This window comes from Pelobates fuscus, chromosome 5 (genome assembly GCF_036172605.1).
Source record: "Pelobates fuscus isolate aPelFus1 chromosome 5, aPelFus1.pri, whole genome shotgun sequence".
Classification (NCBI taxonomy): Eukaryota; Metazoa; Chordata; class Amphibia; order Anura; family Pelobatidae; genus Pelobates; species Pelobates fuscus.
Genome location: NC_086321.1, coordinates 255,034,646 through 255,051,952, shown reverse-complemented (window position 1 = coordinate 255,051,952; position 17,307 = coordinate 255,034,646). Strand labels below are relative to the sequence as shown.

At 41.5% G+C, this 17,307-nt stretch overlaps 1 protein-coding gene across 2 annotated transcripts in view; it reads left to right on the top strand.

Annotated features, from left to right (window-relative positions):
• Positions 1–17,307, top strand: part of ADAMTSL1 (ADAMTS like 1) — a 918,974-nt gene that overhangs the window by 816,261 nt on the left and 85,406 nt on the right. For both annotated transcript variants that reach the window (XM_063455242.1, XM_063455243.1), the window contains 4 exons: positions 2,593–2,803; positions 7,419–7,598; positions 7,749–7,902; positions 9,188–10,313. In XM_063455242.1, the coding sequence (XP_063311312.1) occupies positions 2,593–2,803; positions 7,419–7,598; positions 7,749–7,902; positions 9,188–10,313 (1,671 nt within the window). The remainder of the gene's footprint in view (positions 1–2,592; positions 2,804–7,418; positions 7,599–7,748; positions 7,903–9,187; positions 10,314–17,307) is intronic.

Sequence of the window (17,307 nt, the reverse complement as noted above, 5' to 3'; positions counted from 1 at the left end):
CGAGGCTCAGCGGCGGGATATCCTCCGGGTAAGGAGACATCGTCGGGAGATCCGGCGGAGGGCGCACGTCCAGCTCTCTGAAGAATCGAAGAGGGTCGCCTCCAGGCAGAAGGGTATGTACTCTGTCTCCGCGGAAGACATTCAGCTTAAATGGGTACCCCCACGAATATTTGAGGCCTGCTCCGCGTAGGGCCCCTGTGATAGGCCTCCAGTCTCTTCTTCTCTGTAGCGTGGAGGGTGATAAGTCCTGATATATGGACAAGACGGAGCTCCGGTACCTAATGGGACCGTCTCGGCTCCTCTTAATGACCGCCAGTTTAGTAGGAAAGTAGAGGAATCGGACAATGATATCTCTCGGGTTGTTAGGGTCGGGCCTCTGTTTTCTTAACGCTCTATGCGCCCGTTCCAGGACCCAGTGTTCCGCCGGTATTGTAGGTAGAAGTGGTTTGAGTATTTCTAACAGGAGCCCCTGCAGATCCTCACCTCTCTCCTCCGGCATGCCACGTATCCGGAGGTTGTTCCTACTAGAGCGGTTCTCCATATCCTCCAAGGCCAGTTCAGAGTCTACCATATGCCTGGTTACGTGGTTAACTCTGTCGGCCATGTCGTTATAGGCCCGAGCTGAGGAGTCCATGCGTTCCTCTAAGCGCGACGTGCGCTCTCCCAAAGCCCCCATTTGGGCCTGGAGGACTGCAGTCGATCTGGCGATCTCCCCTGCCAGGTAAGTCTTAACCTCTGCGAGTTTCGCCAGTACGAGGTCCTGGTCTGTGGGTGGTGTCCCCGGTGCTGCACGAGGCGAGCCCTGTGGTGAGGCCCCGTCGCCATCTTGGGTTCCGGCCCTGCCCGGCCTGTGGGTCGTTAGGAGGTCGAGAACGGTGCTCCCTGACTCGGTAGCCCGTCTCAATTGCTTCTTTGGGGCTTTTTTATCCATATTGAGTACCCCAAGGGGGGAATAGCCAAAGAAAAGGTCGCTTTTTGCAGCTTTTGGGCTGTAGGGCTGAGGAGCTCTAGCAAGGCACGTCTATTCCCATCGACGTTCAAGCCACGCCCCCCAGAATTCTTCTTAATAATTTCTTTATGATATATTTTATGTAGAGGAATGATATGTTTTCTGACCCTTTCTCATGGAAAGTTTTTTTTTTTTGCAGTCTACAGCTGCACCTTTGTGGAATTCAGTGCTCCCGTGTATTAAAAAATCAGCTGTTTGGAAAAGTTGCCAATTAGGCTGTCTGTGCGACATAAAAACGTAGAAAGGTTTAACATCCATATTTTTTGCAGATGTGTAACTGCGTGCATGTTTTTTCTATTTTTATCACTCGTGCTGTGGAAGATTCCAAGTGGTAGTAAATGACAGAAAGCTGCGGCTAGCTGAGACATAGAGAGAATGTTATCAAAGTGTCGCCGAGAATTTTCCATCTAATTTCAGTGAATTTTTTTATTTCAATTTATTGAATACCTCTAATGTTTTTATCTATCGAACCCTTCCCATCCTTTTAAATATGCACCGGTTTTCCACTGACACAACGGATTTATGAATATTTCCACCACTTATTCTAACAGAAGAAACAGCGCTATAAGTTTGGCGGTCTTCTGAAATGAGAATTTCATCACTTCTTAAATAATTTTTTATAAATATCCCCCATACTTTGTTTTGTGCTTGGTATAAGTATAAGAGAAACATCATAAACACAGAGATTATATTCAAAATCTTGTTTCCATACTATGAAAATCTTCTCATCAAGATATTTGGATTGAAACATCCCTTGTTTGCTTCAATTCTCCATGCTTTGCAGCATCTGCAGGAAGCAGTAACGGATTTAGCACTATGCATATCCCTTGAACACCTGTCAGGCACAGCTTTATAAAATATGCACTTCAGCTGCTAACTGTCTATGGAAAGCTGTGTGTATTGACAAAAAAAACATACATGAAACTATACTCACAGATGAAAAGATATTGTCAGGTGGTATCTAATAGTCTGAGCAAATAACTACATTCATGATTGTTTATGTGAATGTGCTTTACTTACATGATTATTTATCATATCGTTTTATTATCTTTTGCTGCTTAATGACACCATAACCACTGCATTGACTTGAATCAGTAAAGGTGCCTAAACTAACCTTTTAAAGTCAGTGACTTTGTGTTTTAGTCAAACAGTTTTTTTGGGAATTTCAGCTGACCTAAGACAATGAATGGCTTTAATATAAGAATGAAACTAATATTGCTAATGGATATGTGGAATGTCCACATTAACGATAGACAAGCTGAGAAGTGTGGACCTCAAGAACCACTGTTTTGGTTATACTGCTTGAAAATGTTTCATCAAGAATCGGAATGGCATTTACAGCATAATGACTCCATAAGTACTACATGGACCTGTAATGGTAAAGGTGCCTAAACTGCTTCTGTAAATCACTCAAAACATTAGTATACAAACAAGAATATTTTTACTTTCCCATTTAAACAAACTTCGTACAGGTCCATATTTATTTATTTTTGGCTATATTGACTTACCAACTACCTATTTTTCTTTAAATGTAATACAAAATAACAGAACTCAGAATGTTGATTTGAATGTTCTTTCACCAGGTGGGAGATTGGAAATTGGAGTTCATGCAGTTTGACCTGTGGAGTTGGTCTGCAAACCAGAGATGTATTTTGCTCTCATCTCTTGTCAAGGGAGACGAATGAGACAGTGGTCTTGGGAGACAATTTCTGCAAGCAACACAAGCCTACCATGGTGCAGGCCTGCAATCGATTTGATTGTCCACCAGTATGGTACCCTTCAGAATGGAAGCTGGTAAGATTAAATTGCTATACATCCTGCATGCTACATACTATAAAATAAAGAGTTTCTGTTATCCACAGTTTACATGCTCCCTCAGACACAAGAGCTGAAGAGACAAAAAGTTGTGACGTGATACAAGGAATCTGTTATAAAAGGTTTCTTATACACATTTGAAATTTGTTGTAGTGTCATATAGTCTAGTGTTAAAGTAGATATCGGTGCCAGTTTATGCTTTGTAAAATCTTTATTGATCTGTTATCCTGGCTTGCGGGGATACTTTTTGTCTTTAAGAGACCTGTTTTTGCCTCTCTTGTGAAATCACCTAAATAAGGTGTTGCTTGGAGATTTCTATCGCTGAATTGAATGTGTGTAAAAGTTATTGACTTCTAAAGTTACTATATTTCACTTATCAAAAATGTACTGTGAATTTTACAAAGCTTGGCGTTTTAAATGGACAATATGGCAATTGTATGCATCTTAAAACCAAGCTCATGTCACATTTTAACATCACAATATCACACATATTTGTAATATCTGGTTAAACATAAAGTTAAAACCAGAGATGGGGTTAGTCACTAAACTAAGAATTGCACATTTTAGGCAAAAAAAAAACTCATGCAAACTTAGAAGTTCTCTAACCTTACTTACCGACGCCCCGCCCCCTCCAAAGTACCGCGACGAGTGGGTGCTAATAGGCATGTGCTGCGCATTAGACCTCCTCGTAGGAAAGCATTGAATAAATGCTTTCCTATGGGGAAAAATCTGACGCTGGAGGTCCTCATGCAGAGCGTGAGGACGGCCAGCATCAAATACCGGACCAAAGGTCCGTTTCAAACTTAGTACTGCAAGGTAAATGTTACAGTTTCTCTGGAACTGCAATGTTTACCATTGCAGCACTAGGTGCTAAAGGGACACTGCACCCAGACCTCTACAGTATCCCTTTAACCTTCCAGTTCTCCACATTTCCTACTTCAGTACATAAACCTCACATAGTTTTTATAGTTTTATGGTAGGGCTGGGAAGTTATGCCATACCTCCCAAGTGTCCATATTTAGGTGGAACAGTCCCTAATTTGGTTTAAAATCCCTATGTCTCTAATTTCTATCTTAATGTACCTCTTTTCTATGAGCTCCATATTGTTAGTGTATCTGAGTGTATAACAGAGCACAGTAGCAACAATGCTCACATTAACCCCTTAAGGACACGACATGTGTGACATGTCATGATTCCCTTTTATTCCAGAAGTTTGGTCCTTAAGGGGTTAAAAGGGACACTATAGTCACCAGTGCAACTACATGTATTCCTGACCCTATAGTTTTAACACGACCATTTAGCCCCCCTGGGCCCCTCATGCCTCCATAAATATAGTAAAAATCTTACTGTATTCAAGCCAGAAGCTGTAAATCTGCATGCTGGTAGACTCAGGAAAAACAAGCAGTCTGCTGACGTGTGATAGCCTGATCCAATCACAGTGCTGAGACTGACAAGGAGGCAGATCAGGGGCAGAGCCAGCATGATTCAACCACAGCCCTGGCCAATCAGCATCTCCTCATAGAGATGAATTGAATCAATGAATCTCTATGAGGAAAGTTCAGTGTCTGCATGCAGTGGGAGGAGATACTGAATCACAGGATGCTCGTGCACAGCAGATCTGAGTGGATGGAGGCATATTATGCCTCTATCAACTCAGAAGTCCCTCTGGTTCACTCTGAGTGACTGCAACTGGAGGTGTTCCTAGCTTTCAATGTAAACACTGTATTTTCTCAGAAAATACAGTGTTTACATGAGAGGCTGCAGGGAGCTATAATTCACACCTGAACAACCTCATTAAGCTAAAATTGTTCAGGTGACTATAGTGTCCCTTTAACATGTCTGCAAACTACAATACATGTGTTTAGAAATCACTCTGTGTAAATGAGATACAAAATTACAGAATTCTTGTTTAAAATTACATTTTAGCTGCACAAATTGTTTTTGATAGGTTATTTTTCAATACAGCCCAACCCCTGGTCACTCCCCTATACACACACCTCTAAAAGTATTATCAGTGTAACAAACCTTTTAAAAAAAGAAAATGCTTTTCACCATAATCACTTCAGTAAGGTGAAGTGGTTATGGTGCTCACAGTTAACCTTTTTGATCCCCCAGCAGCCCTGATATTTTTGTTCTCTATAACCTACTCAAATGCAAGGTCTTCTCTAGTAGCCCTAAAATCTCTTACGTTGGAACTCCCTGTGGTTCAACTGCAGGACATACGTGGCTGCTTATGTGAGCTGTCTAGGTCATCTTAAGCTATAATAATCAATCTCTAGTTATCACCCAACCATCCTACAGAATAACTAAACTTGCCAAAATGCTTTGATTGCTCACAGATCCTTTGGAATACTTAATAAATTAGAAAGTTATTACACAATCCTTGTAGACACTAATTGGTTGATACACTGAAACTGTCAATGATATTCCTTCATCTGCATGGCACGCAAAGCTTCAAGTTCCCTAGCTTCCTTAGAACACATATAGAACATTGTGCACTCATAACTAATTTTGATACAATTCACCTATAAACATTTTACAAGAAGCTGAATTTATTTAACATTTGCTGCATCCTTCAAGGTTCCCCCACCAGGCAATCACTTAAATGAAAGCCGCATGAACAGGTGAAAGATTGCATTTTTAACTGATTCCACTACAAAGAACTTTAAATTAAATTTTCATCCGCTAGTTAAAGAAAAAGGGGGGATTGAAAAAGATGCAGTCTGGATGAGTTTATAAGCTGCTTTCTTTTTTGGCAGATGAGTTTATTATAATCAAAGCTTATATCCTTCAAGATGATAAAGAAAAGGCCATATAAATTTAAACCTGTATTTATTTTAAGATTGTTATTTTTTGGTGACATGCCAAAAAAAGGGTTTATCTTGTTTTCAGCAACTTTTTTATAGGACAGAAGACGGTGCCAGAAACTTACACAAACCAGAAGATAACTCTTTTATATGCCAGCAGTTGTGAATGCTGCACATTTCTATTGATCTCAAGTTCTCCTGGTTCTAGAGGGGTTTACAGAGGAGTAAAACAATGGGGGGAGAGAGAGGGAGGGGGGTTATTGATCCAGTAATTTATTTTCGGGGTGCTGATTCCTAGAGGATTGTGGAGCAGATGTACAGGTTATGATGCAAATGTAATTGTAGCTGCACTCCCTATCTATCTTTTTGGCATGCTTCCTATACGCATTCCGTGCAAATCATGTTATATCTACTGTTGCCAAATTGTCTTTTTACATCTCGAGGCATACAAAAACCACATATTGTAGGGCTGCGTTGGTTTAACAATACAAGCCTGCAGTATATGTGGTTCAGACATATTAGTTATTAAAATGGCTGAGAGGGAATCTGTGTTATGTCAAGGGGTATCCAGGAGCACATTCAGTTGGCAAAAAAGTTCTGGTCATACATTATTTTGCCCTCTCTCAGTAGTTTTCACCCTGACTCTCTACATTTTAAACTTGATGATCTCAATGACCAATCCAGTTCTTTCCTATGGGAGGCTATTCCACATGCACGGCAAAATGCCACACTCCGCCAATCAGTATCTCCTCATAGAGATGCATTAAACGTTTAGGGTCTCCATGCAGATCAGTGCTTTATTTTTCTGACATGGCAGCATTTACATTAAAAAGCCTACAGGGACAGACTATAGACACCAGAACCATTGTATGAAGCCCTTTAATTGGATGAGGGAATTGAGAACATAAGTAAATGGAAGAAATTGGGTACAATAAATGGGGGGAAAATAACGGCCTAGGATGGTAAAGCTACTTCCAGGAGTAGTTTGCAGGCATTGAATTGCTGACTGGTGAGACTGAATTTGTGGAAATAAAGTCACCTAAAATAGGCCTTAAGTTAGGGTTACATTTTGCTTTGGCTCAAGGCCCAGGTTTTTCTGGAACCTAGCAATGCCCAAGGTTTTCCAGGGCTCCGGATGCACTGTGAGCCAATGAGATAGCTCTGTTGATCAATTCCCTATAAAACCTGTTCATGAGCTTTATCCTACCCTGCTCATTGTATGTAACAAGTGTGGGGGCTTTGAGTGGTTCTTTCAAGCAAAGTTTTCTATAAAAAAAAGTTTGCAGGTGCATTTTTTTCTAATTCACCTTATTTTGTCATCCCTTTGCCTGATAACCCCCTGTATACATTTTGGTAAAATATAGTGTTCGGATCTGTTGCAGTGCTTTACAATTAGTACATTTATTACATTTGGTTTGGAGTGCACACATACATATATCATAGTAAACACACCTTTGTTAGACTGAACAATGTTTCCTTTTCTCTGTAGGCCAGCGGTAAGCAACATTCGGCGCTCCAGTCATCTCCCAGAATGCTCTTACAGCCATAATGCTGAAAAAGTATCAGAGGAGATGTAATCCACAAAATCTGGAATGCAGAAGATTGCCTACCCCTGCTCTAGGCACTATAACCATTTCACCTTAATAAATTGATTATAGTACCAGGAGTTCACTGGTGCTCTCCCTTCATTCAGTGTTAAACCATTTTTTTTAACAGTTTAACAATCTATGAGGGTCTCTGCCCACCCACAGCCAAGCCTCCACATAACCAGGTATTTGTTGTCACAGTGCTCACAGACATGTGGTGGAGGCATACAGACTCGTGAGGTTCTATGCAAGCAGCGTCTCTCTGATGGCAGCATTTTGGAGTTACCAGAAACCTTCTGCTCCTCACTGAAACCTTTGTCTCAAGAGTCATGTAAGAATGAAGACTGCCCGGCAGAATGGCATCTGACTGACTGGTCTCAGGTATAAACCTATGCAGTACTTTATATTCTTTTTGTAATATTCATTCTCATGTTTATTTTATTTTTTAAGCTATTTTTTTGTGACACAAGAAATTTATAAACATATAACCTCGAAGTAAAATTATAAATAATCTCAAATTCTGAATTCCAGTGTTCGGTGACGTGTGGAGAAGGAACTCAAACCCAGGCTGTTGTTTGCAGGAAAAGGTTGAAAACTGGGGACTACATTGTGGGAAATACCTCCATGTGCTCAGACCCTCCCCTCCATCAACTGGTTCGACCTTGCTCACTAGTACCTTGCACAAGTAATAATATGAATGTTTGGTTTTGTATCTGTCATATGTATTTTTATATTGTTTACAAATATTTTACATAAAACAGTTTTTAAAAAGAAAAATCTATTCAGTGCTAGCAATTGTGTTTGATCCTGTAATCATATTTAAGCAATGCTATTGGGGATAACTATATTAATATGAGGTTTATTTTTATAAAAGTGTTGATGTGACACATGTAGTGTATACAATTTATTTATATAGATATATTAATTAAGGCAGATAATCAGCTTGGCAAAATAGATAAGGGATTTAAGTTCATAATGCCATGTATAAAATGATGCATTTATGCAATTTATTGTGTAAGAATTACATTATACTTGCAGATATATGTGAGAAACATGTTTTCACATCACAGTACGTGTGCACCCCATGGAACATGTTTACACGTTCATTACAAACTGAAAAACTAAAATGAGCCTAAAGGAATGAATTCTGTTATTAGAATAAGCACATGGGATTGATATATCTGTCCCACCGTGTTTACCCCTGCATTGACAGTATCATTATTAATCAGTGGGAATATAAAGACTTTAGGTTATTTAAGGTACAGAAACACAATTTAGACTTTGCTAGCCATTTGCTGTATATTTGACAGGCAAACAATTTGTAGAAGCTGTAGTTAGGCCATAGATGTGAAATTCATGGATAGCAATCCTCTTGTTGGTTCTTCTGAAGTCTGTGTTGAAATAGTAGTAATTATATTGTCTTAGCGTAGAGTTTTAGGAAATATTTTTTTTATTGTTTTTTAAGGATTACTTCCATTTTGGGTTGCTCTCTAACCATTATTCCACTAACTACACAAATTGTTATAAATTAGTCCTAACAGTAGGTAGTGGTACAATATCTATATATTACTTACTCTATTCTACACATATCTCAGAAATCCACATCAAATTTAATTGAGTATAAAAAAAAATAAAAAAAAATTAATTGGGCACCTATATTTTTTTGCTGAAGATGCATTCAATACCCTTGCAAGACATGCAATTACTAAAAAAAAAGCAAAAAAAAACAAACATTCTATTCAAGTTAGGTTTCATATCCGAATCACTTAGCATATTGCAGTTGAAACAAATTAATATATAATGATGTGTAATTCCATTTATATGGCAGCTGTTATTCCTGGTGGATAGAGGGAGATTTTTGTTTTGTTTTTTAATCAATGTCGTGTTTAGTGTTTTGTTTTGTTTTATTTTATTTCATTCAACTCATTACATATTTTTATCTAATAATAAATATTGCCTTTTTTCTTAAGGGTCAAGACCCGTGCACAAACTGAACCCCCAGATCACAGGTTTGAAGAAGCTCTATATCCAAATAAAGAAACAGAAGAAGTTGCAGTTTGTTGTAGGGGGATATGGTTACCTGCTTCCGAAGACCTCTCTCGTACTTAGATGTCCTGTGCGGAGATTTAGAAAACCACAAATCATTTGGGAAAAAGATGGCAAACACTTGACCAGCTCTGAGCATGTTACAGTGGCACCACATGGCTATATCAAAATCCACCATCTTAGGCCTACAGATACTGGCGTCTACACTTGTATGGCTGGACCTAGCCAAGAGCATTTTGTTATCAAGCTCATTGGAGATAACAATAAAATAATCTCTCAGTCTCCAAGACTAAGAGAAGAAGAGAATTTGAAGAAAATCAGGAAGAATGAAGCCTATAACCGTCCAGAGAAACAACAAAATGGTAACCTATTTAACCGGAGCAAAGCTGACAAGCATATAACAGATCCAAGTAGCTGGTATGATAACATTGTTTCTCATCTTCTGGCTCTAAAAGTGTTGTCTGATAGAAGCCTGGATGCATCAGAACCCCAGGAATCATTTGAAAGAAATATTTCATCTGAGGAAGACCATACTATTGAACACTCCTTGCCTTTTAATTTTGTCACAGATCTTAAGCGCTTGGATGATCTTGTAAAGAGCTTACCTCAAGCACCAACAGAGATGCAAGAAAATAACAGTAGACATTTTTTCTTACAGCTAGCACAGGAAGTCATGAGAAACCAGCCTGAAAATCAGGAGCCCCTTGTATTTAAGACAGAGCCTATACAGATCGGTCCAGGGATTTCAGAACACTCGTTATATAAACCAGTTTCAAGCTTTTCTAGTTCATGGAGATCTTCATACATGGATGCTGAAGTATCTGAGGCTCATGAGTCAATTCCAGATCATACTCTCAGGAAGCCAGTCATTTTGAGGAAGATATCTGCAGCACAGCAATTCTCTGCTTCAAATGTTGTCACATACATTGGACAGACCGTGGCTCTGGCAAGTGGGACACGCAGTGTTCTTCTTCATTGCGAAGCAGGTGGAAATCCAAAGCCAGTTATAAGCTGGTCAAAGAATGGAGTAGAAGTAAAATATAGTAACAGGTGAGCAGGTAATATGTTCATTTTTCACAATTATGTTAAGAGAATAGATAGACAGATCAGTGGATAGATGATTGATTGATCGATATTATAACAAATAACAAGAATTGCACTTATAGGTTAGCTCCAAAAAGGCTCATACCTGGTGCTTTATCCAGCATAGAATGTAGAATACCAAAAGAAGATAGCACTGTTACTTTTCTTATACAAATAAAACTGTACTTTTATTTGATGTTCACCATTTCAGATTTCCATAAAATCTTTCATCAGGAACAACAGATGGCAATAGAGAGTCATCACAATGCCCTTGCGAGGATCTCTACCACTGCGGGCCAAATAGGTGACCATGGTCTGGTCCTGATGACAGATTTTATGGAAATCTGAAATGTTGAACATTGAATAAAAGCTATGTTTTATTTTTATAAGAAAAAACCTAAAGTGCTATCTTATTTTACTATTCCACATTACATATGTATTAAGGCCTTTTGGCCTGTAATTGTGGGAGGGGCGTATGACACACCTCTTCCCTACTTAAGGGACACCCCTTACCTGGCTCCATATCGTTCGAGGTCAGCGCTGCATCATTTCCACTTCCGGGTCATCCAGACGCCATTTTACCTGATTACTCCATGAGGTTTTTTAAGCAGAGCTGTGTCAGGAATCCAGCCACAGGCTTTTCCGGCCTACTACCTTCTTTCTTCAATCCATCGCCGTGGATGGTGTCCAAGTGACTCACAAACTGTAAGTCAACCTACCCGTTATGCCAGGCATCAGTCCCACGGCACCATGCACGGGTCAGGTCCTCACTTTACGGCTGCATTTTGTCTAAGTCTGTTCTAAAACCATTGCATGTTCATGCATATCATTCGTTTAAACCCCCTACCGGTCATTCGGTGTACTACAGGCTTCTTAGACATTATCGCATTTCATGTACAAACCAACGAACCACTGCATTTTCGCCTACACACTGACCCCTACCGGTCATTCGGTGTACTACAGGCTTCTCAGACATTATTGCATTTCATGTACAAACCATCGAACCACTGCATTTTCGCCTACACACTGACCCCTACCGGTCATTCAGTGTACTACAGGCTTCTCAGACATTATTGCATTTCATGTAAAAACCAACCTTGCTTCATTTAAACGATTGTCATTTCGGTTTGTGTTTTCTGGTCGGCACTTATTCATAGTATATTCTATGCACGATTGCTGTTCGCATTAAAATGCATACGGTTAAGCTATTCATGCTAACTTCTGTTTCCCTTCATACTAAGATTCGGTTATTCTGCTATGTATTCACATAGATCTTTTTCGTGAGTTACATTTCATCATTTCATGTATTTACATTTGGTTAAAAAGTTGCTTGGTTAAATAGACAGACCATTTTCATGCTATTTTTAAGGTATCACTTATTACATCAGGGTATGAAACCAGCTAACATTTCTGTATAGACATTGGACTCCCACGCTTACTGGAGTCTTTTTTTATTTTTTTTATAATTATCCATTTCATTACAATTAAATCAGCCTACGTTACAGGCCTCATTTCTTTGTTGTTAACCATGACACAAGGATTTGAATCCTTTTCATGCATACTCGGGTTGAATCACACGTACTGATCCAACCAATCATACGTTTCCTGCACAGTAATCGGTTAAACTTTCAAATACTTATTTTACACGATCTTAGGTTGTCTATTTTGTTTCAGTTTGCTTATTATATATATATATGGTTTTAATAATAATAGTTATTTTATTTTACAATGCAGATATTACTGTTATGGTTAGCCTACATTACGGCTCCTTTTCTGTCATGCTCGTACGACATACCACGAGTTCAAGGACACGTTCCTATTTTCAAAGAGTATAATGGAGATATGATGTTATTACAAACATGTACATTACGATTACATGGCACTAACTATTCAGGCCATTTCTTATCATACTCATACGATATACCACGAGTATATAAGAACACGGTCCTACCTTCCACAGAGGGTTTCGGGTTGAATCACACGCATTGGTTCAACCACTCATACGTCACGTTACAACATTTTCTGCATAGATTGTCATTTCACATGGCATTTACAAACTCAGGCCTTTTCTTGACACACTCAGACGACGTAACACGAGTATTCAAGAACACGGCATATACGTCTCACAAGACTTTCGGTTTTTGAATCACACGTTCTGGTTCATACATTCATACGTCACTTTACAGCAACATTTATGATTCTGCATATTGTCACTTCACATTAAAAAGTCCCTTGCATTCCCAGATCAGTTTAGTGACATGCATATCATCTGATCACCTTCCATATATACACATTACACGGCCAATCCCCTGCTGCCAGGTATCGGACTCAGCGTAATGCTTGTCACCAAGCATGGGCAGTCATGTCACTATCATACTCATAGATTTTACACCTCCCACACATACTGCTAGAAGTCCTAATCACAGCCTATACAGATTACACAGGTCTCACAGGATCCATTCTCACTCTATCGCCTTTTTAGGTTTATCCAGGTTTTCATACCTGTCGAATCTCAAAACGTCATACATACTACCAGGTACGTAAGCCTGCTCACGTTGTAGTTCACATACGTTTCATTCTTCTAGGCCATAGAGTACTGGCAAGTTAGGGGTATAGGCCCAAATAGGTACCTCCCTTCTTGGCATTTCTGCCTATCGTTTAGTGGTCCGCGAGGCCAACACCCCGCCTCAACGTTTCGGAGGCAAACGCCATCGGGCTACACGTGAGTTAGCCGCCTCGCAATATTATAGAGAGGGCCTCACCTGTCACTCCCTCCCCCTGTTTTCTTTTACTATCACCGAGAGGCCTACGATTCCTGCCACTACGACGGGTGGCCTCAATAACCCCTCGCGCCAACTCATAGACAGAGCCTCTCATAGCCACTTGGCATCTAGCAGGGCCTCACCTGTCACAAAACAAGATTAATTTTTCGCCTTTCAGGCCTAGTTAGCCTGCCAGTATCACCCCTGGGGAATCGGTCACTACACCCCTTACCATGGCTGGGTCAGCCGCTGCGACCCTCCAGCACTGGTTGAGTTGCAATCACTTTCTCCAGCCATCTGTTTCAGGGCACATGCTAAATCTGTGTCCAAATAAAATGTATCCCAAAACTATACTTAACATCAATAAACATTTCTGTACTTACGACATTACTGCCACATCATCCATCTAGACATTTGGTGGAATTCATTATCTCGGGTCTATCAGAAGGATTCACACAGGCCTCATACACATGCCTTCCGGAATCCTGGAATGTCCTAATTTACATAACCCTACAGCGGTGGAGACACTCATAGCCAGGAAGTGGCAGAGGACTTCCTATGGGGGCCCTTCCATTCCCCTCCGTTCACCACATGGCGGACAAACCCCATCGGTATTGTCATGGGGAAATCTTCTCACAAACAGACTTATCACACCTCTGCCACTCCTAGTCTGAACTCCCTCATACCCTCTGAGGAATTTTCACTGCAATATTCCACCATAGATCACGCCATTATGGCTATCATGCAGGCAGGGGCCGGAGCATGGCTCAGTAAGACTGATATCACAATGCTTTCAAGTTACTGCCTATCCACCCTACACTGTGTCACCTGCATGGTATCAAGTGGGCAGGGAACTACTATTTTGCTCACGTTTAACATTTAGGTTCCAAAGTAGTCCGGCCATTTTCGACGTATTCGCCGAAACCCTATGCTGGTTTTATTAAATATAGCCAGATGCCCTACAGTTATACATTATCTGGATGATTTCTTACTGGTCGAGGAGAATATTTCCCCTCCCAGTAGCCTAAAAGAAACCATCAGTCTATTCGAAACAGGTGGGTGTCCCAGTCTCCTCCACCAAGACTGAAGGACCAGATACCTTCATCACATTCCTGGGTATCATACTAGACTCAGCCACCATGCAAGCTAGCCTGCCACGCCCAAGGTAGAAAACATTCTGATCAACAAAATCTCTACATACAACTCGGTACTTGCAACCGCAAGAATTACAGTCTCTGCTTGGGTCACTGAATTTTGCCATTCGCATCATACCTCAAGGCCGGGCTTTCATCTCACAACTCCTTTACATGTTTCCCACTTTTAGACATGATGGACACAGGTCACCCCTGGATACCCAAGCCACGGCAGGCGTAATTATGTGGAGAAACTTTAACCACCTTGAATGGTAAAAGCATGTTCCTTCCAAAATTGTCTGACTCCTCACCTACCATTTGGTCAGACGCAGCGTCTACCACAGGTTTTGCAGCAATTTTTCAGGAACGAATGGCTTTGGGGCAGCTAGCCTTCAGAAGTTCAGGACCTGGAGGGTTTTTCCACTACCTCAGCTCTGTTTGAGATATATCCCATCGTGACGGTTGCCGTGGCATGGGTGCATTTATGGGCAGGTTCGTCTGTACGTTGCTACTCAGACAACCAAGTAACTTGTCACATTATAAACAAGGCCGATCCAAATCACTGCCTATTTTGAGATTCTTGAGGAAACTCACTCGGCTGGCTGCATGTCATAATTTTCTCTTGTTTTGTATTCATGTTCCAGGTGTATGTAACACTGCTGCTGACAATTTGTCTCGCTTTAATTTCCAGGCTTTTCGTCAAATACTCCCATCAGCCGCACTCACAGCCACGAACACCCCACTATTCCACCATCTAGTAATGGACTAGATGCTATTATGCAACATAGCAGAACATTGTCCCAATTAGCACTGTCTACTAATACCCAGGAAACTTACGATAGAGCTTTCATTTGATTTAAAGATTCCTTTCTGAACACAACATCTTACAACCTTTCATCGTGACATCCTGGTTGGGCTTTGCTTCTTTTTGCCACCTAAAACTCAAACTACCATACAACACAATCAAACCATATCTGACAGGCATCCAACATCACATGCTAACTTTACAACCAGACAAATCAAGTGTCCTTCCACCAATTAAGAACATCCTTAGGGGTATTCAGAGATCCGAACCCCCACGTACGGCCCAGAGGCTACCCATAGATTTCCATATTTTTTTTTTTTTTTGTTTTAGTAAATATAATTTTTATTAACGTATTTTCAATGATTTTACAATACGAGGTATGCAAGAGGGAACAGGACTCGCAGGTCCCTGGAAACAGTAACAAATAATAATCGCTGGTGGGCTCGCAGTCCCCAATAATACTATAGAGACTCACAGGTCTCTTACTTTTTTGATCGACATGTTTAGAGTCGTTTTTCATTAGTTGTCTCGATGGTGAGACTCGCAGGTCTCTCACTGTACTAGACGTTCGTGGATGCGCAGATCCAGTTGGTGACAATTACAGCTTCAGGTATGTATAATGTACAAGAGCCCTGGGGCACTTGGTTAGTGTCGTGGATGGATATCCTTAGCTTTCTGTCGTGATCTTTAACATCCTAGCATTCTAAGGTTCTATCCCCTTCTTCCTTAACAGTAGATAGTTGTATTTAGTAGGTCATGTCTCAGCTGGGTTAGCCGGGTGAGTTCCACTTTATGTCATACCCTTAGTCCAAGCTCGTTAGTCCACTTCAGTGACTGACCCGTGTGTCTCTTTTTGTAAGTGTGGAGGGTGTCTCTGTCCATTATCTCTATCGTGTGTTTAATGTGTTTTCAGCCTTGTCTTAGCGGTTGGTGTCCGTGTTCCACCTCGCCATGTTAGTGTGGCGTTGGTGGCCTACGTCTTCATGGTGAGCCGTGGTGTGTTTGATACCCTCCACTGATATGCATCCTTTAATGTGCCATACAGCACCCTATCTTGGTTGTGTGTGATAGTGCTGTCGTCGGGCTATTGTACGTCCCTGGGTCGGTTTCGTGTCTTGGTTTTGTGGGGGTGTAGCTGAGTACGGGAGGTTGGGTTTCCCTGTCTAGGACGGTCTGTTTGTCTCCGTCAGATCGGGCCTTCGGTTCGTCCAGGGTAGTCCCCCGTCCCTTTCTCTGAGTCTCTAAGGGTGCAGTCACTAAGTGTCCATGGCGTTGCTGGTGGTCTCGGGGGTGTCTTTGTGTCGGGTAGCATTGACCTTCGGTGTGTGCATACTGTTAAGTGGGGTCTGTCTGTGTTTTCTCTGTAGGATTGGGGGAAGGGTAGGTAGGTGGGGGTGGGGTGGTCCGGTCCGTCTTCAGTCATCAGTCCTCCGTCTCCCTGGGTGTTTAATTCCCGTTTTTAGGTTGGGTGCTGGAGGTGAGCGTCGGTGGTTGTCCTGAGGTCTCGTTGGAATTTCGGTTTCGCTGTCTCTAGGATCCAGTATGTCCATATGTCAGTGTATGTCGTCGGGGCATTGTTCGTCGTCAGTGTGAGTTCCTCTATTATCCTTAGTTCCTCCATTTGGTTGAACCAGGACAGCAGTGATGGTGTCACAGGTTTCTTCCAGAATTGGGGGAGTACTCGTTTGGCTACATTTAGTATCCTGATGGTCATGGATTTTTTATATTTTGAGTGGGGAACTGGTGTATGGTGTAGGAGCATCGCGGCCGGTTCCAGGGGGGGTGGTCGTTCTGTGAACTTCCCTAGCATTTTGTGTATGCCCCGCCAGTATGGGGTGATCAGTGCGCAGTCCCACCAGATATGTTTCAGTGTGCCTTCCTCTCTTTCGCATCTCCAGCACAGACTGGATAGGCTTGGGTTCATTCGGTGTAGGAGATGCGGTGTTTTATACCAGTACGTCAGGAGTTTGTAGGCCGTTTCCTGCGTTTTACTATGTGTGGAGCAGTGGTGTGTTACTATGTGTGGAGCAGCAGTGGTAACATATCGATTCCCATTCCCCTTCCGTGAGTGTGATTCCTAGGGCTGTTTCCCATTTACCCATGAAACGGGGTGGATCGGTCGGGAGTTCCGACTGTAGCATGGAGTACAGAGAGGATATCCCGTGTGGGAGTGGGTCCGGTTGTGCGCTGATCCTCTCTATTGTGGTATATTCCCTGCCAAGCGCTGACCCCTGTGGCAGGGTGTGAATGTAGGCTAAGAG